General features: G+C 32.1%; 1 protein-coding gene and 1 pseudogene across 1 annotated transcript; both read right to left on the reverse strand.

Annotated features, from left to right (window-relative positions):
- Positions 1–941: 941 nt before the first annotated feature.
- On the reverse strand, positions 942–4,020 carry LOC112796528 (putative pentatricopeptide repeat-containing protein At3g13770, mitochondrial). The gene is given in 3 exon segments (XM_025839012.3): positions 942–2,830; positions 2,833–2,877; positions 3,498–4,020. Coding segments are annotated over 3 exon segments (1,938 nt in total). The 5' UTR covers positions 3,994–4,020; the 3' UTR covers positions 942–1,433.
- A 2,012-nt stretch (positions 4,021–6,032) lies between these two features.
- Positions 6,033–26,062, reverse strand: LOC112794752 (uncharacterized; annotated as a pseudogene).
- Between the last annotated feature and the right edge of the window lie 384 nt (positions 26,063–26,446).

Consider the following 26,446-nt stretch of genomic DNA (forward strand, 5'->3'; position numbering starts at 1 on the left):
ATATCAGTACCGGTAGCTATCACATAAGTTTTTTTCATCAATTTTGGTCAGGAGATACGATAGAAGGATCGCGATGGCTCATTTTAAGATCGAATAAGAATTGAAATAAGTGTCTTTTTTTTTGACAAAAATCAGCTTATCGTAATTTAGAATGGACAAGAATCGAAATTAGGTGTTTACTCTAAATAAACTCTTCAATTCAAAATTCTTTTTAACCGTCTTAGAGCCTAGAACTAGTGAAAACATCTAATCAACACTTCAAACATATTTATAGGTGGTGGCTTCACTCGAAACTAAGTCACTTCACTCGAAACTAAATCACCTTCGTATTGTTGGATATATTAACATAAAAAATTTAAAATGACATTTTTTCTTTAAATTTGTTTTGTATTAAGTTAATTCTATTTAATTCTCAAAATTACTAAAAATATTATATCCTAAAATTCTCCACATATAAATTCTAGGCAAAATCGAGAGCAAGGGTAAATTTTCTTAAGAGACGGTCGAAAGATTAGAATATCCTGAAAACTTGTTTTTGTGCATATCGAAAGGATCGGCTTTCAATCTTTTCTCTGTTAACAGTATACGACTATATTGAAACCAAGGGGGCTATTGTGTGCTATGTTCCTCCATTTTTTTCAATATCTTTCTAGTGGATACAATCAATTTTCAGCATTTGAAATCTTGTAAGAAATATAGCTCTACTAACACCAGTTTTTTTTTTTTTTTTTTTTGGTATTCATGATTTGAATCCAAAATATCAATTGAGAAAAAAGAAGCATATAAAATTTCAACCAATGGTATTATGATGTCCAAAAACACCTCAACATTTCTTGAAATAAAAAAATACCTTGCATACATATTTTTTCATTAAATTAGTTCATTTTTCTCTATTTATATTGGTTAAAAGATGTCCTTAACATAGGTAAAATAGAGATATATTTATTTCTTAATACTGGCTCCATTCCGCCCTGCTTCATAGAATATATTTCTTCTTGAAATAGCCACCAATAAAGTCTATGTAAGTTAATACTTACAAGCTTTCTGTACAACAATCATAATCATATTATCAATTTCGTTTAAAAACGAAAATGGGAAAGATATAAGTACTTGGTTCCAGTTTGATAGTTTCTGAACATATTTTTGAACATGTTCATGGGGCTAAGACACATTCCATGTGGTCAAGCCAGTTCTCTCTTCAGCATAATCAACTGAGATTAGCTGATATAAAAACTCATCTGTTCTTATAAAAAACTGACCATTAATCTTGGTTGGCCTACTTTTTCCCTGTTTCCCCGATCTTGGAGCAATTGTATACTTTCGTTAAATTGGAAGCCAATTTCAGTGTTATCACTGAATGCGTCAAAAGATCCAAAAGCCACACACTTCTTGAATCCTAGAAGTTTCATTGAATGCTCTCTACCAATGTTTTCTCACCAATAATCTCCACAGGAACACTTTCCTCCAACAATTCGATGAAATCGGTTTTTATCTCTCAAGCACACCTCTCTTCCATATATCTTGGAGATATATTTAGCAAAATTATGGCAATCAACACAAATTCGAAGATTTTTTATGACACGGATTGGCACGCTTTCAGGTGTGGCAATTAGCCCAAAAGACAATGCTAGCTTTTCACTGTGGCCTAAAAGCATCTTCTCCTTCTGCTCCTCATCGACGTCATGCAAAACACAACTCAAATCAGGAAGATAGCCTGCTTCCTTGAATATGACAGACAATTCCTTCACTTTTGCAGCCACTTCTTCTCTTCTCGGATGAGATCGATCACTTGCATGGAAAGTATGAAGTACTTGATCAAGCTCAATCCAGCTTCTTCCTGGTTCTTTTGTTACAGCCTTCTTCAACATCAGGTCCCTTAATGATCTTACATCTTCCCATTTTCCTGCTGAAGCATATAAGTTGGAAAGAATAACATAGTTTCCGGCATTCCCAGGTTCGATCTCTAGAAGACGACGCCCCACAAATTCACCAATGTCAACATTTGAATGAACTCTGCAAGCACCTAAAAGGGAACCCAATATAGCGGCTGTTGGTTCAAAAGGCATTTTTTTTATGAACTCAAGAGCTTCTTCTACCCGACCAGCACGACCAAGCAAATCAACAACACAACCATAATGCTCAGGCTCTGGCTCAACTGCGATTTTTTCATCGATCATATCATAAAATATATCCATCCCCTTGTTTTCCAGTCCCCCGTGACTGCAGCCAGATAAAACGGCCAAAATTGTGACCCTGTCAGGCTTGACTTTGTTTTCATCTCTCATTAAAGTGAAAAGCTCAAGCACTTCTCTTCCCATTCCATGTTTGCTATAACCAACCAGCATTGCATTCCAAGAGATAACTGTTCTCTCATGCATGGTATCGAAAATTCTTCTAGAATAAGTGAGGTTGCCACATTTTGAGTACATGTCAATCAATGAATTTTGGAGAACCACATATGATGGAAGTTCAGCGCGAAGAACATGGTTGTGCACTTGCTTCCCATGATCTAAAGCAGCAAGTCCAGAAAGCGCAGTTAAGACACTAGTGTAAGTAACATAATTGGATTGCATTCCTTCCCCCTGTAACCGGCGAAACAGCTCCAGTGCTTCCTCATCCAAACTCAGTTGAGCATATCCAGCGATTATAGCAGTGCAAGAAACTACATCCCTTTCTGGCAAGCATTCAAATATGTCTCGAGCTTCATGAATTTTACCATCTTTAGCATACATATCAAGGAGTGAACTTCCAACAAAAACATGCACTTCGTAATTTAATCTTATGATAAGGGAGTGGATTTGCCTCCCCAAGAAGAATCCAGAGAACCTGTACAAGAAGTAAGTACAGTAGCAAAAGTGAACTCGTTAGGTTCTGTACCTGCAAAAAAAAAAAAAACCATAGTTACCATAAGCACAGGGAACCAATTACACAGCAATTACCAAAACAGCAAAAGTCAATAAATCTACAGAAATATAAAATTCCCATGATCTAATTCCTCATTGAAACATAATTAGCATAGATTTTCAGTGTGTTTGTCAAATTCAACAGAGTACTAGTCACAATTAGTCAATGGCAATTAACTTCATTAAATGAGAATCTTAATATAGACACCTAAATTATCAACTAGAATTTAACAAGGAATAACACATCTTTCACGCATTAAAACGAATCCATAACAACAAATATCAAGCACTCAATAGCAAGATGAAAAAAAAGGGAAAAAGAAAAAAAGTTTACCAAGTAGAGTTAATTTAGCAACTAAGTAACAATTAACGTTTACTAACTAGAGTTAATTTAGCAACAAAGATTTACAAACTAACCAGTAACTCTGAACAATTAACAACTAAGTTAACTACCATCCACCAATATAAACCACATGGTAGAATGAATTCTTAACAAGCCAAAACCAACCACCATATTAGAAAAAGAAAAATCAAGTTTAATTCCAAAATCACCAAACACCGATTTATTAAATTGCCCACTTTCATGAACAATACCTGATCTTAACATCTGTACAAAAAGATTCAAGGCTTGAATGGCATACCCTCTCTGAGAATACGCAGAAATCATGGCAGTCCACGAGACCACATTCTGTTCAGGCATTTCATCGAGCACCCGGTGGGCATCTGCCAAGGAATCACACTTAGCGTAGAACACAATCAACCTTGTCCTGAGGTACACTGCAGGAAGATAGCGGGTTTTGATCATGTGGGCATGTACCCTTTGCCCTTCCCTAAATGCTCTTCTGATCACACACTCGTTCAAGAGTGTGTTGTATTCTTGGAAGTTCATGTCATATCCACAAAGGGCCATTTGTAGAAGTGATTGTTGGAGATTGTTGTTAGAGGGAATGAATGTGCTGAGAACATGTAGTGAGTTTGAAGGATGAGTTGGAAGAAGAAGTTTTAGTTGGTGATGGTGTTGTTTTTGTTGGATTAAGGTTTTGTGGATGATGGAACGTATGACATGTCTTGTAGGGAGAATAACGTGCATTTTGAAATTTTCTCTTCCAAATTCAATAAACTAGAGGAACAAATAGTGCCCCTTTATTCCTTTAAAATATTTTTAAAATTTTGTTTTTTATAAATAACATTTTATTCACTTATAATAAAAGGGTTAATGATCAAATTAGTTTTCGAAAGATTGCTCGACCGTCATTTTTGTCCCCAAATAATTTTTTAATCAAAATAGTTTCTAAAAGATTTAATATCAATCTCATTTATTCTTACAACCGACGAGATCGTCTAGTTACTGTGCCTTCTTTTTTTTTATGAATATGTGGTATGATATCAATTGATTTTGAATGTTGATTGCATAGTTATAAAAATCGGACCGGATTAACTACCTATGAAAAATGAAGATATAGTTTAAACTTAGATTCTCTTTGTATTTTATATTTCCATAGTTACTAAACTATGAGTTATTTCTTGTTATTTTGTATGTTAATTATTAATTATATAATAAAATTGTACAATAATTTTTGTAGATATTATTTTAATTTTATATTTTTTTTAAGTTAGGAGTGAAACTCGAACCCACAAAAAATCTTTAGCTGAGTATGAAGAGACTATGTCATTTAAATTATAACTTATTAGTATTTTAATTTTATATTTACTTATATTTAAATTAATTATATTCACTTATATCATTTTAATTTTATATTCTTTGTTATTCCTTGTTATTTTTTATTTGTAAATGAAAAATCATTTAATGACATTTGTTTTTTATTATAGTAAAAAGTTTAAAAATGATAAAAGTGGATTAAGAATGATTATTATCCTTAATTTCAGAGACTAATTTAATTAAAAAAATTATTTGGAGATAAAAATGATGATTGAATAATTTTTTAGAGATTAATTTAATCATTATTTTTAAAATAAAATATTTTTTCTAGTAAAAATTAAATACCTTTAAAAAATTATGTCCAAATATCTATATTCCAAATAAGATAGGATAAGATAGGAGATATCTTGTAGAGAATCATATTTAGAAATTTAATAATTATTAATGGTAACTTTAATTTGTGAACTAACGAAATATTCCATTAGCTAAAACATTATTATCATAGTACTATAGTAGGAACCTAATTAAAATATTTAAATGACTTAAAAATCTAATTAAAAAATAAAAATTTAATAAAAATATAGAGATTAAAGTAATAATTTAACCTTAAAAAAAACTTACTATGAACTTTCTGCTTTTTGCACCAGCTAGAAATTTATTTATTTTTTATTATTTCCTTTTTGGGATTAATCATCTTGAATAATGTTAAAAGAATTCTAAATCAACGGAATGTAAATATATTGGTAGGAAAAAAAAAAAGAATACACCGGTTATAATTGGTCAAAGTAATAAATACTTTAGTATCTTAATTAAGAATTTTAAGCTTGTGTGTTGAAAATGAAAAAAAATATATATTTAATTGAAATTAAAATAAACAAAAATTAGAAAAGAAAAACAATTAGCTTAAAGAGAAGAAGAAAAAAAGACTAAGGGTTTGTTTGGGTGAGCTTTTAAGAAAAGATCTTTTTTCGAGTTATCTTTTTTTAAAAGATCTTATAGAGAAATAAAAGTAATTTTATGTTTGGATATCTCATGTAAAAAGGTCTTTTTATCTATCAATTATGTTTGGGTATAACAATATAAAAGTACTTTTTTGTTTATTTATTACATGAAAAATATCTTTTTTTTAAGAAAAAAAGATCTTTTAAAAAAAGATGTAAATTACAGCTTCTCAAAAAAAAATTCTTTTTTTGATTTTACTAGTGCTTTTATTTTTACTACTAGAAATTTGCCAAACACGTTAAAAAATTAAAAAAGATCTTTTTTATTGAAAAAAGATCTTTTTTTTAACAAAATAATGACGCCCAAACATGCACTAATAGAAGTGACCGTGATCTAAGGAGAGAGAGAAGAAAGGGGGGGGATTCCGTATCACAAATTTTCAACCTAGAAGCTACAAAGTTATGGTGATTCATTGTAAGCTACAAATGCACAAAGTTATTGCCTTTCCTAAATTTCTAACCATTTTTTCACTTTACTTGCTGTTTGTGTACAATCCAAAATGAAAATAAAAAAAAAGTAATGTTATTCACAGTAGAAGGCCTAAACTCCATAGGATTATTCCACTCTTTCAAATTATCATTATCATTATATGACCATCTGATATTAACATTTTTTAACTCAATACTTTCAATGTGTTCCATCATCACCCCTACTGTTTTATGTTTCACCAAAATCATTGGTGACTCTTTTGTAATTGAGATCCACATTGATGAATCTCAAGTTCCTTAGTAACCCTCTCTTTGAGCTAGATAGGAATACCTCATTTTCTAAATTTGCTGATATGTTGATGAAAATTATATTTGAGATTGAACCTTCCTTTGAGGTTGAGTTTCTTGGGCGCAAATTAATTTTATTATGGAGGTTATATTAGTGTAGGATGCAGATATGGAGAGCAGGAGAGTTTTACCGGATTGTGGTATCAGGAAGACACTAATTGGACCGTGCGAGTTGCTTAGGAAAATTCGAACTCTTCGATTTTTTCGTCTAAAAACGGACCATCCAATTTGTCCTTCCCCAAGCCACGTGTCGTTGGCGTGGTGCTCCTCACAGACGGTGCCCCTTTAAGAGTCATTGCATGCGTACCCAGAGAATTCACTTTCCCTTCCTTCCCCACCCAGCATACAGAACTTCATCTTCTTCCTCCCTCAATGTCTTCAGCTTCATCTGGTTGAGGAAAAAAAAAAGCTAAAATGTCAAAGAAATCAAAACCTAGAAATGTTGATCGTTCGAAACTTCACATTGTAAAATATCTCAACTATTCTGATTATGTAAGTTTTTTTTGTTAAATTCTTTTTATATTGTCAGAATTATATTTTTTATTTTTAGAAATTTAATTATATTTATGGTTGTTAGGAGTTGAACTGAAAAACATATATATGAGTTAGTGTATAATTTTATTGATAGAAATTTAAAAATAAATGTTTAAATAAAGTGTAAATGTAGTTGGTTCTTGTTTAGAGTTGTGTGTAATATAACAGATTATTAAAAAAAATTAATTTTTAGAATTTTTTGGAATAATATTAGAAGTTATGGTTAGTTGTAGAAATTTAGGAATATATATTTAAATAATAGTTAGAAATATATATATATATATTTAAATGTAGTTAATTGTTGTTTAGATTTTTTTTAATTTAACATATTAGAAGCAAAAAAATTGTTGTTTAGAATTTTTTGTAATAATATTAGAAATTATAGTTAAGTGGTTAACTATTCTAATTAAATTTAAAAATTTAGAAATATGTATTTAAATAATAGTTAGATAAGTGGGTTTAAATATAATTAATTCTTGTTTAAAATTTTTTTTCCAATATGAATAGTTCAGTATTAAAAATGACTTATTTATAAATTTTTGTAATAATATTTGAAATTAGAGTTAAGTAGTTAACTGTTATGTTTAATTTTAAGAATTTATGGTTATATGTTTAAATAATAGTTAGAAACATGTGTGTTTAAAAATAAGTAATTCTTGTTTAGACTTTTTTCCAATATAATATATTAGTATTAAAAATGACTTGTTTATAATTTTTTATAATAATTTTAGAAATAATAATTAATTAGTTAACTATTATAGTTAATTCTAAAAATTATAATTTTAGGATACTTTCGGTGTATATTTTTTTGGAACAATCTTGATAATTTCAAATAGTAAATTAGGATCTATAAAGTATAATGCATTTGCATTTTTGGTAGTAATTACTTGTTTTCTGTTAGCCTTTTAATGGACAGAAGTATGTTATTTTAGTTGAGGTTTTATTATTATTACATTGGAATATTATTAGTTAGATAGAAAGTAAAAGTATGTATTAGTGACTATTATCTGCAGTAAGTTAGATATAGGCTCTATGTACATTAATTAAAATTAGAAATGAAAATGTTATTACTTTGTAAATCGGATTCAATATAATTATATGTTTTAATTAGATTTTTTAAAATTATGTATGATAGTTGTGTAATTTGAATCGTGCTTTTGCTATGCTTTTGTAGGCTTTACGAATATTGACATGTGATCACCATGTCCCTCCGAATCGGTACAATAAGAGAGTGGAGGAGCATTTACGATCAACTGGGTTTTACCATGTCGCCCAGATTGGAGTAGTTCAATGTCAGAAAGCACTGGTAAATGCTTTAGTGGAAAGGTGGCACCCAGACACACATACCTTTCACCTTCTGGTTGGTGAATGTGCCGTAACACTGGAAGATGTGGCTATGATATTTGGTCTTCCGACCGATGGCCTTCCAGTGACAGGGATGACTTTGAGTAGTTTTGAAGTCTTAGAGGCAGAGTGTCTACACCAATTTGGGGTCGCACCGAGAAAGTTGGATTATCGAGGAAGCATCATAAAACTGACGTGGCTACGTGATTTAAAAGAACGGTTACAGTTGACTGATGAAAACAGTATACAGGTGTACGTTAAGTGCCACATCATGTTGTTGATCAGTATGATCTTATTTGGAGACAAGTCTGGGACATCTGTCCACTGGAAGTTTCTGCCTTTGCTGAGTGATTTTGCTAGTATTAGACAGTACAGTTGGGGATCAGCATGCCTAACACACCTGTACAGGAGTTTATGCAGGGCATCATGTTTTGACTGTAAGAAAATCGATGGTCCGCTAACACTTCTACTGTGTTGGGCATGGATTCGCCTACCATATCTAGCGTTGGTTCCTAGGGAACCCTGCAGTTTTCCGCTTGCAAATAGGTAACATTATCTTACATTTACCTGGTATATTCATATTTAGAATCCAATTGTGTTAATGAGATGCGTTATATTAGGTGGCGTAACTGGGAGCGTGGAAACCGAGTCTATAGATATCTTAAGCTTGCTCATTTTAAGAAGGCCTTGGATGATCTTCAGGAAGGCCAGGTGTGTTTGCATTAATGTTGTATTTGGGTCAGGTCTAATGATTTAGTTATTTGGATTTTAATTATTTGTTTGCTTTATTGTTACCAGTTTTTATGGGTTGCATATTCTGTTGATCATGTTGATCCGAACATAATTCCTGCAGACATCTACATGCACTCGGAGTGCAACGGTGCCATTGGTGTCTTTTGAGTGTATTGAATGGCATGCTATCGACAGGTTTAGACGACAGTTCGGTTTCATTCAGGGAGTTCCTCATCAGGAATGGAATCTAGACCAGGCACACGGAGAAGTCTTAACTGGTCCTAAGAATCTGAACTGGGCCACAGCCACGACTCATTCATTTTGGGTGATGCAGTGGACAAATAGGTATAATCACGTTCTTATTGAGGAACCCAGTGCTTCGCAGCAGCTATTAGATACTTATATGTACTGGTACCGTTCAAAGTATGGCGATCACTTGAACTTGTCGGATATTGTGGTCCAAAAGGATGTTGAGGGTGACCAGGTTATGGATGATAAAAATGAAGAGCAGGAGCCACAGTCACCGCCGCCTCCATCGCCATCTCCACCTCCACCTCTACCGCCAGAAGAACAACGTCATTCCACAAGCCAATATGTACCTCAGACACAGTTTACTACGTTGTTCCCGATACATCAACAGCATTGGGTTACGCCACAGTTTGACTCAGGAGACAGAGGTTCTTTTAGCTAGTTGCTTAGGTTCATGTCCTTAGATGCCGGCCATGCACAACATGGCCATCAGGCCGACTTCATGGTGGGTAGGCATTCGTTTGACGCGAGGTATCCATTTCTCACATACTCGGGTGCTTCTGGAGGGTTTGTATCTGGTGATTCTAGTAGGAGTGACGGTGGTTGAGGAGTTCTGAATAGTCAAAACCCAAACCGTGTTTTGATGTCTCTGATTGAAGAAAATACTAAGACATTTGAGCATGAGACTGATGAGTACTTAGCGGATGAGCCAGATGACGAGGAAGACGAGGAGGACAAGGACGAGGACACGGAGGAGGAAGAAGATGAGGACATGGACCAGGATGAAGAATCCCGTAATGACGCAGGTTCAATATTGCTTTACTTCTTCAGTCAATTGATGTTATCATAGTATTGTATGGTTTGTTGGGTAGGAATGATTAAATTATATACTTGTTTGGTCAATTGATGATATTATATTCATATATGATATGTTGGTTAATGTTGATTATACTATATACTTGATTGGTCTGATTGCATTATATACAGGTGACAAAAGTACTCCAAATGAGACAAGCAAATGCTACAATCTCAAGATTGATCCACCGCGTCATAGCGCGAGTCGATACACGCCGTCTGTGTTTAAAAAGGCCATGAAGAAATGCAAGAACCTTGTGAACTTTGGAGAATGGGCAGCGAGAAAGTAGTTGTGGTGTAGCTAGTTTTCTCTATGTATCAGTTATCTTTCATCAAGTATACTTTAACTATTTATGTATGACTAAACTTTCCTAAGTACCAACTAAGTATTGTATGTTTCAGTTGAATTTTCTAAATTTCATTAAACAATTATACTTATGATGACTTTGCATGTGAATCTTTACTTGGACATAGGTTACAATGATTCAATTATGATTCAATTATCATAAATTACATTGACACAGGTTACAATGATAAATTACATTGACACAGGTTACAACGATTCAATTATCATAAAGTACATGTACATAAGTTACAATTTTTCAAATATCATATGAATCTACTACGCATTATGGTCAGTACCTCGACCACCTCCCTGACGGCATCTACTATGATTGTGTCCCTCAGCCCCACATTGCCTACATCGCCTCGGACGACGTAACATCCGTGTGTCCATCTCATTCAAGAAGCGCATCATCCTGGGGCGACCTTTGGAAACGCGTCTCAGATACGGATTCAGTACGAATTGAGGACCATTGTAAGAAGGCCACGTAGTTGGATTCCCGAGTGGCCTAAACCTAGCCCGTTAAACGCGTCTAACTTGGTCTATCTTAAAAACGTCATGCACATACATCTGCAAATCTAGTTGTTGATTTGCACAACATGCAAACACATATCGGCAAGGAATCTGGTCCACCTGGAACTCACCACAGTCACATCATTAACGACAGAGGTCAACAACATACTCCACTCCACTTGGCATCTTGTGCACTTCAAAGACCTCATTCTGCCTGTCGAAGCAATTAACCTGAATGTTTCCTAATGCAAGTTGATTTGCATGAATTTTGGAGGTCACATGCTCAGAAAAGACATGGCCAGCATTGATCCGAACCTCCGCTTCAGCTCTTTTCCATGTGAATAACTCATTAAGTCTGTAGAATGTTGCTTTCACAAGTGCAGTGATGGGGAGATTGCGTGCACCTTTTAAGACTGAGTTGATGCATTCCACTAGATTAGTCGTCATGTGACCCATCGGTAACCACCGTCGAATGCCAACACATACTGTCCATGGGGTATACGGTCTAACCAGTTAGTGTACGCCTCGCCCCGCTCTCATAAACACTGGTAACACACTTCATACTCGCGAAACGTCCTCGAATATCCTGCACAATATCAGATACCATACAAAAGATAAGGTTCACGAAGTTTATATTTATCGCAGCTATGTTAATAACGAACTTTGAAGAACTTAATGTTACCTATATTGACGACAAGCTTTTGAAGGTATGGTGCCTTGAATTTTCTTAGAAAGTTCGACTCTATATGTCTGATGCAAAACATGTGAAAAGCTCTATGAGGTGACCAAGCTCCGTTACTGCGTTCTACAGCTGCATTTATGGACTCATATCGGTCCGATATAAGTCTGACACCATCCCGAGTCACAACATGTTCATGCAGGTTACTAAGAAAAAAGTGCCACGCATCAGAAGTCTCTCCCTCGACAATAGCAAATGCAATCGGGACGATATTATTGTTACCATCCTGTGAAACGGTCACTAATAAGCAACCCTTATACTTTCCGTACAAGTGAGTCCCGTTCACTTGGACAACTGCCTTACAATGTCTGAATACTCTAATGCAGAGATAATAGCTCCAGAAGACTCGATGCAATACTCGGATATCAGTTACCAAGTCATCCCCTTGATATGTAGGCATAGTCTCAAAATGTACGACAACTGATGGCTCCTTATGACACATGGCCTCAAACCATATGGGCAACGCTTCGTACGATGCTTCCCAACCTCCAAATATTTTCTCAACTGACTTTTGCTTAGCCAACCAAGCTTTCCAATAATTGACGGTGTAGTTGAACTTCGACTGTACTTCAGCAATAACTGATTTTACCTTTAACGAGGGGTCAGCCTCAACCAACGGCTTTATGGTTTCTGCAATTGTATTTGAATCTAGCTTCGAATGATCCTGAGAAATGGTTGCTCTGGTACAAGTGTGACTGCCGTTGTACCTCTTAATAACCCAACAATATTTTCTGCTGATCATGCTAACTCTGATAAGCCAATCACACCCTGACCCGTACTGTGTACACTTCGTATAAAATATCAACGGCTCCGACTCATACACATGGTAGTCTACACTTCTTCGGAGGGTATACTCCTTCATCGCTTTAATAACAAGTTCCCTAGAACTGAATTACATCCCCACAATGAATTCACCATCTGCGACAAAAGAAACTTCTGCCAGGACTGCAGCCATACCATAAATATTTAATAAATGATTGTGTAATGACCAAAATTAAAATTAAATCAGTATTGACAACATAAATAATGATATAAATAAGCTTTACATTACGTTATTATCTCAATCTCAATAAAATAAAAACACAAACACATTAATACATACTATTAATTAATACAAATTATCTAAATAACTAAAAATAAATACTAATCGCCTAAATAACTAAAAATAAATACTATAACAAATACTCATTAATAAACCCTAATTAACAAAATAAATAAATAAATACAAATTAACTAAACACTAAAAATAAATAGTAATCGCCTAAATAACTAAAAATAAATACTATCACAAATACTAATGAATAAACCCTAATTAACTAAATAACTAAATTAATACAAATTAACTAAATAACTAAAAATAAATACCAATACCCTAAATAACTTCATAAATATCATAATAAATACTTATTAATAAATCCTAATTAATTAAATAATTAAATAAATACAAATTAACTAAATAACTAAAAATAAATACCAATTGCCTAAATAATTTCATAAATACTATAATAAATACTATAATAAATACTTATTAATAAATCCTAATTAACTAAATAACTAAATAAATACAAATTAACTAAATAACTAAAAATAAATACCAGTCGCCTAAATAACTTCATAAATACTATAATAAATACTTATTAATAAATCCTAATTAACTAAATAACTAAATAAATACTGGTTAATAAATACTAATTATTTCAAAATATTTTTATCTTAAACTTGACTAAATAAACTCTTTTACAAATCATAGATTGAGTACCTGCACTCATATAGCCTGAAAACTTTGGAGTATGCATGACTTCCAAATCCAAAACTCGCATGAAAGATGGCTCCTCAAATGGCACCTCGTTCGTGAGTGCATTTGTCACGTCTGTCACATTCGAAGCCACAGTGTCGTCACCTTACTCTTCATCTCCGTCTGGACCAACAACTTTGTAATTGCTTTCGAACTCTTCCTCACTGTCACTATTGTAGTCTTTCCGTTAAATATTTCGGTAGGCCTCAAATTGTTCGAATTCAATGTACAACTTGATGAACGAGATTTGAGCACGACTTTCAATATACATTGAAAATATCTCTTGCATGCTCGCTTTGTCCGTTATATATTTGGTCTGAAATTGAACGAATCCACCAAATACTGTACAGGATATCTGTATAAAATACATGATATTTTTCTTGACATCTCTAAATCTATCTTCTCACAAATCACACCTTTAAACTCTTCAAACGAAATTGTGAAGGGAATAACAACATCTAACGGATCTTCACAAACAAATTTTACTCTTTCAGGCATCTGCAACAAAATCTGACTAAAATAATACACTTTCAAAAGGACTCTATCATCCATTCCTCTCACTCACTTAAACAAAAATAGAAACTTCACCATCAACTTTTTTTTTCCAACCCACGTAAACAGACACCTGACCCAGAGAAAGAAGAAGAGAAGTTGAACAGGATGAAAAAACTTGGATCTGGTCGGCTGTCTACGGTTCGCACACCTTCACAAGTATATATATACACACACAACTCGGACCAACCGAGTTGTTTAACCTAATTAAAAAATATTATATAATAATAAAAATGGACCGTCCGATTTCATTTACTGTAAATTAAAAAAAATAGTCCTCATGCACAACTCGGACCCAGCAACTAGTAGAACCAAATTCAAAAACTAAATCAACGGAGAAAATGGACCATCTGATTTGATCACAGAGATATCGCACGGTCCGATTTTGTTTATGTGAATTTTGTATCCTCCAAACAAAACGGACCCTCCGATTTACTTACAAAATTTTAAGAACAAAGAACTCGGAGGGTCCAATTTTTTCACACCAAATCTGAGCAAAAGACTGTCTCACAAATTGGTGTAGCACCCCATCTTTCATAACCCGGCACAACACCTTCATCTCTTTCATAACCAAAAAAATCAGTCTTTCTTGGACATGTTGTCACATACATAGGCTCAGCTCTACCCCCACCATCATGGGTCATAGCAGGGACGGACCTACATTGGGCAGGAAGGAGGCACTTGCCTCACTCTCATTTTAATTTTTTTAAAAAAATACATATATAATATATTTTTATTTTAAATTTTAAATGATTCTACTATAAATAAATTAAATTCAATTATTTAAAGTTTCAAATTCACTTTATTTTTTTATTATTTGGACTATTAGTTAACCTAATCAAATTTAATCTTTTTTCATTCTCAAATTTCAGTCGTCACCACTTCTTTATTCTCTTAAACCATTTTCTCAATTTCATATTTTTAACTTTTTTTTTCTATTCTTTGTTTAGTGGTTATCTTCTCTTCATCAAAAGGTAAATTTTAAATCCTTTATTTTTTTATATACCTCTTTATGACTCTATGTATTTTTTTAATTTTATTATTTTTTTAATATTTTCAATTGTAAATTTTAATTTAAGCAATTATAGATTAGATACTAATCTAATTTTTTATTCTCTTCATGAATTTATATCTTTTATTTAGTTATTCTCAATTTAGTGATCTTTATTATTTATTTATTTATTTTTTATTCTATTTTATTATATGTAATTATATTGCATATAAAAGTCAATTGATCAATTTATTAGTTTAGAATATATATTTTTTGTTTTTAAAAATAGTAATGAAAAAATATTTTAAAATAGTAATAATTATTTGGTTACATATATACAGAGAGACATTTAATTAAGTTGATAATGAAACAATTATTTAATATTTTTAAAATATAAAAATAAAAAAAAATACCTTTAATATTTGAAGAAAAAAAAGTTAATAACTAATGTAATTTTTAATTTTTTTATATTCAAATAATTAATGTGTATTTTTATTTTATTAAATTTAAATTAATATATCTTTTGATAATAATGTGTATTAGTTTTGCCCCTCAACATAAATTTTCTGTTCCGTTACTGGGTGATAGTATCTTGTGCTTGTGTTTATGTTTGAGAAGACAATGTCACTCACATTTCCTGCAAAAAAAGTTCAAAGCATCTTATTTTAATTGAAATAATCCATGCATTAATGTGAAATTCTCATGTGATATAAACTATAACAATTGGTAATGGATATGCTTTCATAGTTTCATGTTATTTTTGTTCACTTGTTTATGCATGGGAAGACAAATACATGTAGATATTTTAAATAGATATAAGTTGATAACGTTAAAATGAGATATGTTATGTCGATACAGTTGATACTAGAGGAAGAACATAAATACGAGAAGTTCTATTATTTTTTTTTTTTGAGGGAAAAAAATTATAATCACTTTAATTTTAAATCACAAAGTTAATGTTGCATTATATTTTATTTAATAATTATATAGAATTAATTTTTAATTGATTAATATTAGTAATTTTTTACTATATATTTTTTTTATTTTTACTTTTTGAAGAGTACAATATAGGGTTTAGAGTTAAAATTTAGAATTTAAAAGTTAAGGTTTAAAATTTAAGATTTAGGATTTATAATTTAGAATAAAAGAATCATTTCAAAAAAAAAAAAGGATTTATATTGATTAAAAATAATTAATTCTTTAGTTGAATTTTAGTTTATTATACTTTTTCTTCTTTACTTTTAGATAGATTTTGTGGTTAAAACTAGTGTAGATAGGAACGGATCTAAAAATATTATTATGGGGGACTAATAATATAATATTAAAAAATTATGTAAAAATTATATAATATAAGATGTATTATAAAAATATACCGATAGAGAATATATTTTAAAGTACAAAAAATATGTATGTACTTTTTACTAACGAAGTGGTCGATTCTTCGTTTCATAAAATTCATCGATAATAGAATATGTGTCAAATTTTTCAACAATTTTTTTAATATAATTAAAAGACAATTAGCAAAAGATTCATCTTTTATCTTGTTTCTGAATTATTCTTCACAATATTCATAGTTGAAAAATATCTCTCAATCGTAGCCGTTAAAACAGTGAGAATTAATACCAAAAGAATCAAGAAGGACGGTTGCAATAAGAAAAAAATCCGTTTTATGGGATTTGAAAAATTTTGTTTAATTAAAAAATATTAGTAATCACTACTAGAAAACTAGTTATTACAGACAGATATTTCCGACGAATTTTATCCCACTGAAATACAGAGGGAATTTCAGAGGGATTTTTTGTCGGAAAACAAAAAAATAGATTAGCATAAATTACAGATGGAAAATAGAATCCGTCGATAATTCCGTCAGAAAAATTAATTTTTTTTCCGTGAAAAATGGTTACAGACGGAAAATCCGTCTATAATTAAATAGACAAAACGCTACATTTTATTAAATTATTACAGACAAAAAATCCGTCTGTAATTTAAATTTTCCGTCGGTAAATATTGAGATAACACTAATCTTATCTCTATCCACTCGATCCATTTACACTCCACCCATATCAAATGTCATTTTAATTGCCGTCACCGAGTTGCTTCTTCTCTCCGTCGCACCAGTTTCTTCCGCCGCTGTCGCTGCCGCTGGCGTCACAGATCTCTCTCCGTCGTCCTTTGCGTCGTACGGGCTCCCTCGCCGCCGCATCCAACCCTAACCCCAGAGCTTCGTCGCGCCTCCAACCCTAATCCCAGAACTTCGTCGCGCTTCCAACCCCTGCTTCGCCGCTCCCTCCGTCGACGCTCCCTCCATCTCAAAGCCTCCGTCATGCTCACTCTGTCATAAGCCTTCAAACGTCGCTCCTTCCTCCATGGGTGAAGCTTAACCACAGCTACAGAAGTACCGCGAGAGTCGATTGAAGTAGTAGAAGAACTACGAGAACCTCTCGTTCTCGTGAGGATCTCGACAAGGTGAACCCCTCAGTGGCTTCACCAATTCGAATCAATTCAACAATGGCCGCCGTGGCTTCACCTTCCTCCAAACAAAATTGAAAAACCCTAACCTGGAGGCCTTCCACTGCAAACCTACCGATCCCTAATTCCGTCTCATCATCAGAGGTAAAATAAAATCCCTTTCGCCCATTTCAACCCTTCTCCGCCCCCCAACAGTCTCTATATACTCTCTCTAATTCAATTGTACAATTTTATTTTCCTCTTTATTCTCTCCCTTTCGATGTTCTGTTTTTATTTTGCTGAGAATTGAAATTGCTGGCTGAATTAGCTTAATTTTAGGTCTTCTAATCACCTTTCAGTTTTATTGTTGTTCCTTATTTTTTGATTATTTTATTGCCGCAGATTGAAAATGAGTAGGCGTGGGAGCAGAATAGTCTACGTTGGGAACCTCCCTGGTGATATTCGTGAAAGAGAAGTAGAAGATTTGTTTTCAAAGGTACTTTGATATTTTCATTCGTGAAAGAATTTGACTTTTCATTTGCTTAATACTTACCAATAGAAACTACTTTACACCTTGTGCTGCCTTTGCTGATTTTTCGTGTCCTTGTTTATTTTAATTTTGGCAGGTTGCTTCTCTTAGAGAAGGTGTATCCCTAGAAACCAAACTTCTGAGCAGGTAAGCTAGCTTGTTTGCTATTTATGTAGGAAGGAAGCTGCTTTGCGACAAAGAGAGGTATGCCAGAAGAATGGATATTAATCATATCATATGTGGCAGAAATATGAACTGAGGAAATCACAGCCCCCTTCGTGGAATACTCACTTTTTTATTTATTTATTGTCATAGGGTGCTCTCAAGGCTGGCAAACAAACACAGGATGGGAGAGATGAGGAAATCACAGCCCTTCGTGTGGAAATTCAGGTAATTTTTTAAGAAAGCATGCATCTCTTTCCATAGTTAGATTACTATATATATATATGGTGTACTCTGATATTTGATGTGAAGTTATAGCTATCTTCTTTTCTTTGTCAGAATCTAAAAGATGATGCAGCAGCAGCAGCTTTTGAACAACAGCAAGAAGCTTCAATCTTTCCCCTGTTTCTGGATTTTGATCTCTGCCTCCAAAGGAGAAGAAAAAGTGAGTTTCTCTTCCATTTTTTCATTTTGCTTCTGATTCATGTTGATTTTCTCTGGAACCATGTTGACATTCTGGTAGGATATTCTTAGTTAATTGATTTAGTTGAATGCATGTGACTGTAAGCTAATTAGCAAGTAGGCTTGGTTTTGGCTGGGTAGGAAGATCATTGATTCTTGTTTTTGCTTAATATTCTTGGCTGGGTAGGAAGATCTTTTCTTGGCTGCTGCTTAATATTATATTACTCTAACTTGTCTTTGCTTGTTGCTCTTGCTTATTGCCACGTTGTTTTCTTTTAGATGAGTTATATGAATCTCTGACTTTGTTTTCTCTCTTGTTTGGCTAATGTATTATTGCAACCATTGGTTCCCTCAATAAAATAAGGATTTAAAATTAGAGAAAGGACAACAAGGTGAAGTAGAAATGGAATAAAATCTAAATGTAAAATGTATATATAATTGTAAAAATGTGATATCGTATTTACATATAATTGTAAAAATGTGATGGTTACCACAAATTTTTGCTAGTGCATTAGTCATGCTAAGTTTCTTGTCTCAAAATTATAAGCTGATGATGTGTCTTTCACCATAATTATAAAAGTGCAACTCATACCACAAATAGAAACACTACAAGCCTATTTATTTGCTTCATTCATGTACTAATAAGGTTCAGTCTGTGGATAAAACTGGTTTGAGAACCTTGACTGTTGTAACAAAGGCTGATTTTGCTTAGTTTCGTTTCGTTGTTGTAAGTTCCAACACTCATTGACGATGATATTATTGTGCTTGGTTTAGTTGATGCTGTTGGGGAGAATATTGACTGATGGAAGGCTCAATGCAAGAGTCAAGTGCGACGTCTCTGAAAATCTCACTCTTAAAGCCAATGCTCAGGTATTTATGCTCCTTTTCTATTATAAGGGAAATGCCACAATTTTTCTGTTGTTTATGAGTCTTTGATATTCTGCTACACCTTATATTTACAAGAATTTAGTGCTGTTTTGTTTTGTTGAGTACAGACTCAGCTTTAACTTGATAACGTGCAAGAGTTGTTGAGTACAGATTCAGGTTTCTCTCTCTCTCTCAAAAACTTTTTCTTTTTTTGTTGGTTTAGGGGATTATGTTTGTGAGCATAATGATTTAGTAGTAGGTTAGTTAATTGATGAATTGATATTGAATTTCAGGGAAGAGTTTGAGACAGGGGAGTGTGAAACAAGGGATTCATGTAGTGATACCTTGAGCGATGAGAGTGAATGTGAGAAGTTATGGAGATGGGATGGGAGTTCCTCAGAAGAAGGTGGAATGAATAATGTAGAACAAGATTCTCATTAATTGCATTTTAATGATAGATTAGGTCATCTCTATTGCCAATACTTTGAGAGATCAACTCCATATGGAAGAGTTCCTCTAATGGATAAGGTAATTTAATTTTCTTAGGCCATATCTTACTTCAACTTCAACAACTTTTATTATGTTTGTTTATTGTTACTACTACTACTACTACTACTTCCTTGGAGTTTAATGGATAAGGTAATTTAATTTAATATTCAGGACATGTCTTGTAGCTTATTTCTCCTCATTAAACCAAATTTTGTTGCTTTATTCTAATTATTTGAATGTGTTCTTGTTTGATAGTTGACTGAACAAAAATTGACAAGAAAGGAAGGTATAAGCTTTTCTTGTTTGAGGTTACTTGCTAAGATTAAAGCTTCGCTATCTTTGACTTGAAATTTTTGAAGGCTTTGATAAATTTTACTCTTTGATGATAAGCTTTACTCTTTGATGATAAGCTGATACAGAAAAGATGACTACATGTGCTACTTGTTACATTTTTTTTGCAGGGAAATTTGGAGTCAGCTTGTGGTATATACAAAGAAGCAATAGAGATGGCTGTAGCTGAGGAGAATTTATAGCATGCCCTCCCTAATTTATATGCCCATTTCTCTCACCTAAAATATATGGTACGTGGCATATTTATCATTTTTTGTTGAATTTTCATTCTAAAAGGCTAAGCATCATTCTATAAAAGCTGTAAATGAAGTTTTTAGGCTATGGTTACTACTAGCAATTAGTCGCTACAAGGTTTTCTGTATGAAGTGCCTGAAAATTTGTTGCAGCTAACATATCATAATCATAAACAGAGTAAATATTGATCCTTCTCATTTTGCATGCTGATCTGAGGTGTAGTTAACCAATCCTGTTACTTCCATGTTCCTTTCTTGGTTTCAAGAGTACAAACAACATGGATGCTGCTAGAGACATCTTGGTAGATGGCATAAAGAATTTACCTCAAAACAAACAGCTTCTGGAGGTAGGTCTATCTTTTCCATGTTATTTATGTAACCCTAGTAGAAGTGGAGAGACCTAAGCTGAAATTTTTCACAAGTATGCATTTATAAATAGATACAAAAAACTTCAAATTACTTGCTGTTAGTTAGAATGAGCAGGGGGCAACTCGTCATGTCATAATGAGTGAAACAACTTAGTTGCTACTGGCTTGAATGTCTAATGAGACTTCTTCCCTTTTTTCCTTTAAGTATAGTTACTATTAACCCTTCTTTTTCCTTTCATTCTTTCGAATCTTGTTATTGACAGCCTTCAGAACTGTAAGGATACAGTTGCAACGTGCCAAGTACATTTTCTTCCATTATTGGAATTTGCCCCTTCTGCTACCATTATCTTTCTTGTGCACACATTATCTGTTGTATTCTTAGGTTTCTTAGATAATAATGGATAAGGTAATTTAATTTAATATTTAGGACATGTCTTGTAGCTTATTTCTCATTAAACCAAATTTTGTTGCTTTATTCTAATTATTTGAATGTGTTCTTGTTTGACAGTTGACTGAACAAAAATTGACAAGAAAGGAAGGTATAAGCTTTTTGGTTCTTTTTTCTAATAACTGCCTTATTTGTTATCTGAGTGTAGATCGGATATAGTAAGGTAGACATCCTCTGTTCAGAAAGTGGAAAGCATCGAATAATTTTGATGGACCAAGAATCTCAAGAAGCAAGTATATTGCCATCATCACTAAGAAGCTCAAGAAAGAATGAAGCTATCCATAAATTAGGATATCGAATCTCGATGAGTCCACTAGTAGTTATTTGTCATCTAATGTATTTAGATTGTATTATTGCATGGAAATAATTGCTTCTTATTATAAAGAAAGCGTTTTGTACTCACTGGTGTGTTTTTCTATTTATACCATCAATAAAATTTGTATTTATTAAATTTATATTTATTTTGTATGAAAATAAGTTTATTTTGTAATTAGAAAAATAAAAAAAATTCTATTTTACCTTACTGACGGATTTACAGACGGATTTTCTGTCTGTAATTAGAGTGTAAGATGATTTTCCAAAGTTCAAATTACAGACGAAAAATCCGTCTGTAATTACAGACAGAAAATCTGTCGAAAATCCGTCTGTAATTACAGACGGAAAATCCGTCGAAAAGTTCGTCGCCTTTGGGAAATGGATAGAAAATTTACAGAGGAAAAATCTGTCGGTAACTGAGAAAATCCGTCTGTAATTTTTCGACGGAAAAAAATCCGTCGGTAAATAATTTTCGACGGGGCTTTTACAGAGGGACAAAATCCGTCGGTAATTTTGTCGGTAACCAAAAATCCGTCTGTAATAAAGACTAAATCCGTCTGTAAATCTGTCTGTATTAATCCATTTTCTAGTTGTGATTAATATTCTTTTTAGATTTTTTTAATATTATTACTTATTTTTTAGATATTAAAAATCATTAATATTTAAGTTAAACTAAACTTTTATTTATACTAGACTAAATACTAAATAATTTTTTTAAAATTAAATCATACTTAATAACTCATTATTATTAATTTTTCTTTAAAAAAAAGCTGGAAAAGGCCTCCACTCCCCCTATAAATCCGTTCCTGAGTGCGGAGGAATATATATAATGGAGTATTTAAGAATTTTTATTAAAAATGATTTTTCTACTAAAAATGATTTTCTTAATCCTAACTCCAAAAAAAAAAAGTGTTTTAATACTAAATTTGAGAATGTATTTAATAGAAGAAAGAAAGAAAAATAAAAAGATACCTCCATCAGGAATATGGAATCCAAGGCCTCTATGAGAATCCACAATAGTAATATTGTGAAAGAGAAAATTGTTGAAATCAAAGAAACTAGCACTACCAAGTTTGATTGTAGAGGATTTGGTCCTCCTAGAATTAATCTTTACATACAAGTGATTCTGCTATACAAGTCTTACAAATCTTCTAATTGATAATACGCTCAAACACGTCTCTAATAGATTTTTAATTTTTGAAAGGATTCCGTTTCTTTTTTTGAATTTCTTGCCTTCTCTTTCTCTTTCTTCATTTACGTGCTTTTCTCTCTGTTTTCTTTCTTTGTTATTCTCGATTTCCATTGTTTTTTGACATCAAGCTCTGAAATCGTTTTTGAAGTGTTTCATCTTCATCGTCATGTTTCTCCTCGTTCTTCTTTTGATTTTGCAACATTATGTATTTTTTTCTTCTTTGTTTGATTTTTTTCTCCCAAAAAAAATTATGAGAATATGAAATAAGAAAATAAAGAAGAAGAAGCAGCAGAAGATGAGGAGGAGAAAGAGAAAGAGTTCTGAATTATGCATAAGGTGTACTTCAACGAATTTTGGATGTATTTCTTAAATTTTTTGAGTGTATTTTTCTAATTCTTTGGGTGTATTTCTGTAATCGTTTGGGTGTATTTCTGTAATCGTTTGGGTGTATTTCTGAAATTCCATTATCTTCAAAACAATTTCAAAGCTTGATTTCAAAAACCATGAAAATCGAAAAAAAAACGAAGCAAGAATACTAGTGATAAACGTAGGTAAAACAACGAATGAAAAGGCAAAGAGAGAACGCACGAAAGAGATCGAACAAATTTAGCAAAAAACTCATTTTCATGGAGGAAGAAGAAGAAGAGTTGTTCATAATGTATCGTGAGTAGCATGCTTTGAAAATAGAAAGTAATTGAATAACGTGCATATATTTACTCTTGAATGTGGGAATAATGCGCGTCTGTTTTATTAGATTTATACCATAAATAAAAAAGACTTGTATACATAGGAGATGTCTTGGTCCTAGTCCAACAGTTTGTGGCTGTAATGTTGTGAAGAGGGCCTGTTGATGACTTTGGAGAAATTGCATCGTCCCCTGTGTCAATGTGGCACCGTGTGATTACTGTGTTTGTTTGAGTCTTCACTCTTCAACAGTTCAATGTCTATACCATCATTGTTTGGTATGTTGAAGTCACCAAAAGTTTGAGATGTCATCAATAGATATGTCGTTGCTTCTTACTAAATGTAGGCTGCAAAATACCCATACACCACCTCTGTTGATTTTTTTTTAAATACTTAAATTAGTTCTTAAATTGGATATTTTAATTTTTAATAAATTTTTATTTTCTAAAAGTTTTTGAGGATTATTCTTTTCAGACAAATTACTCTCTCTATTATTTTCAATCAATTTTAATATGCATGATAGATAAATAAGTACCTAATAAATTTTAATATAAAATAATTAAATTATAAAAATACTATTATAAGATAAATTATTCTTTTCAAACTAATGGATGGACAAATTTGTTCGACAAAAGAATTTTTAAAAATGTTTAAAAAATAAAAATTTATTAAAAATAATTTTTTTAAAGACTAATTTAAGTGTTTATTTATTCGTTAAATAGGGGTAATCGAACTAGGGTTATGGGGATGAAGAAACTAGCCTAAAGTTATTGTAATATATATTGATATTGATATAAGATTAGGCGATAATTTATTAGAAACATTTTAATTATTTTATAAAAATATATACTAATATTTTTCATATTTTAAGTTATATAACAACATTCGATATCATCAATTTCTAGATGTAATAAGAAGCTAAGCTACGGAAAAAAAAATTACTAAGCAAAAAAATTGGTTTTTTATTTAAATAAAATAAAAAATGACCAATATTATCTGAATTCTTTAAACTAATTTTTAAAACATGAATTCCATATTTCTAATAATATATAAATTGTTTAAGGTAGTATATTTTAAATTATATGTTAATTATTATATTCTAAGACGATTTATGTTTTGAAATACTCTTAAAAAACACATATAAATCATCCTTTAAACTTTTAAAATTATTTATGTGCAAAAGCTAATTTTCAATAAGCTAGAACGTTTTATGTGCAATTTTCAATTACACAATAAGACGTCATAATTTCTCTCTCTTATAGTTAGAAGGCCACTCCAAATATTTAGAGAGATATTTATCATACACTTAAAAAGAATTTTTGATAGTTGTATAACGTACTTTTAAATAGGATTTATAGTTAATTTAACACAATTTATGTATAAATTTTTTATTTTTATTTTTATTTATCTTAAATTTTATTTAAATAACAAAAATTAAATTTTTAAATTTTATTATAAAAGAATTAATATTAGATTATGAAATTATTTAACTTCAAAAATTTAATTTATCTAACAAAATATATAATTCCTTATAAAGTAAAAAATTTAATGGTTATGAATTGTGTTGCTTGTAAATCGTCATATTCTATTGTGCATTTAGAAGTTGCACATAAATCGTTCTAAGTTAGTGAGAGTTAGTTTTTGCATATAAATCATTCTTTTTCAATATATTTTAAGTATAAAATGTGTAAATCATCACATCTTAGGACGATTCATTATCCTAAGACAATTTATATGTATTTCTTGAGAGCATTTCAAAGAATAAATCATCTTAAAATATAATGATTAACATTCATTCAAAACATACAATCTTAAGATGATGTATATATTCTTAAAAATAGAAAATTCACATTTTAAAAATTGGTTTAGGGGAATTAGATAATATTGATCATTCTTTATTTTTTTTAGAGCAATGCTAGGAAATCAAAAGGGTATTAGTCAAAAATCAGCCAAATACTTTTGGGTGAATCCAAAATTTCTACGAATTAATATATATGGATGTTTCTTCTGCTAAATATCAGAATGTTTCTTTTTCATACTAAATAGATGTTCTTTTATATATTTTTCGAATTTTTTTATTGCAAATGTGAATGTCTCTATTTCTTTAAGAATTTCATATTTTTTTTAAAATTTTATAAATATTTAATTATTTTTACTAAAATATAATTGGATGTTTCTTTTGTTAAGTATTAGGATGTTTTTTTTTTCATATTAAATGAATGTTTTTTGAAGATGGACTATTACTCCCATGTTGTTGTTATTCAATGGCTCCGCCACTTCCCATATTGTCCTTCCCAAACGCCTTCCAGATCCAATGGCAGCTGAGCCACATGTCCCTCTTCTTCCCCTGACAGCATGGTTGTTGTGGAAGAGACTTACAACATTGGCCATCACACGTAGGGCTTTTGCACTTGAAGCATATAACAAGACACATATTCCCATCACACTTTGCACTTTGACACTTTGAACATACCAACACACACCTGTATTTGCATTTACGGCTTTCACATTTCTCGCACTTGTCATATTTGCCCTCGCATTTTGATGAGTATACAACCACACATTTGCAATTGTCCGAACAGTTGGTGCACGAGGACGGCGAAGGCGATGGGAGACACAAAACGGCACAACATCTGTTCTCCTCCTTCTTCTTCACCTCTTCTACTTTAAGAATCGCCACACACTTGGGACGTCTTCGCTGACCTCTTTGCTGCCGCCAAACTTGTCAGCGTTGACCTTGGCATCTATCTCTCCTCCAGGGATCGAAGGTGGATTTCGTATTGAAGCAGTTGTCTTGGATGCGCTTGTTGAGGGTGTTGCGGAGAGTATGGAAATTGCCGGCGCTTTCAGCAGCATTGGAGAGAGAGAGGTGTGTGTAATTGTTGGGGGTGGGTAGGTTAATGTGAGAGA

The sequence above is a fragment of the Arachis hypogaea genome, chromosome 4 (genome assembly GCF_003086295.3).
Source record: "Arachis hypogaea cultivar Tifrunner chromosome 4, arahy.Tifrunner.gnm2.J5K5, whole genome shotgun sequence".
Classification (NCBI taxonomy): domain Eukaryota; kingdom Viridiplantae; phylum Streptophyta; class Magnoliopsida; order Fabales; family Fabaceae; genus Arachis; species Arachis hypogaea.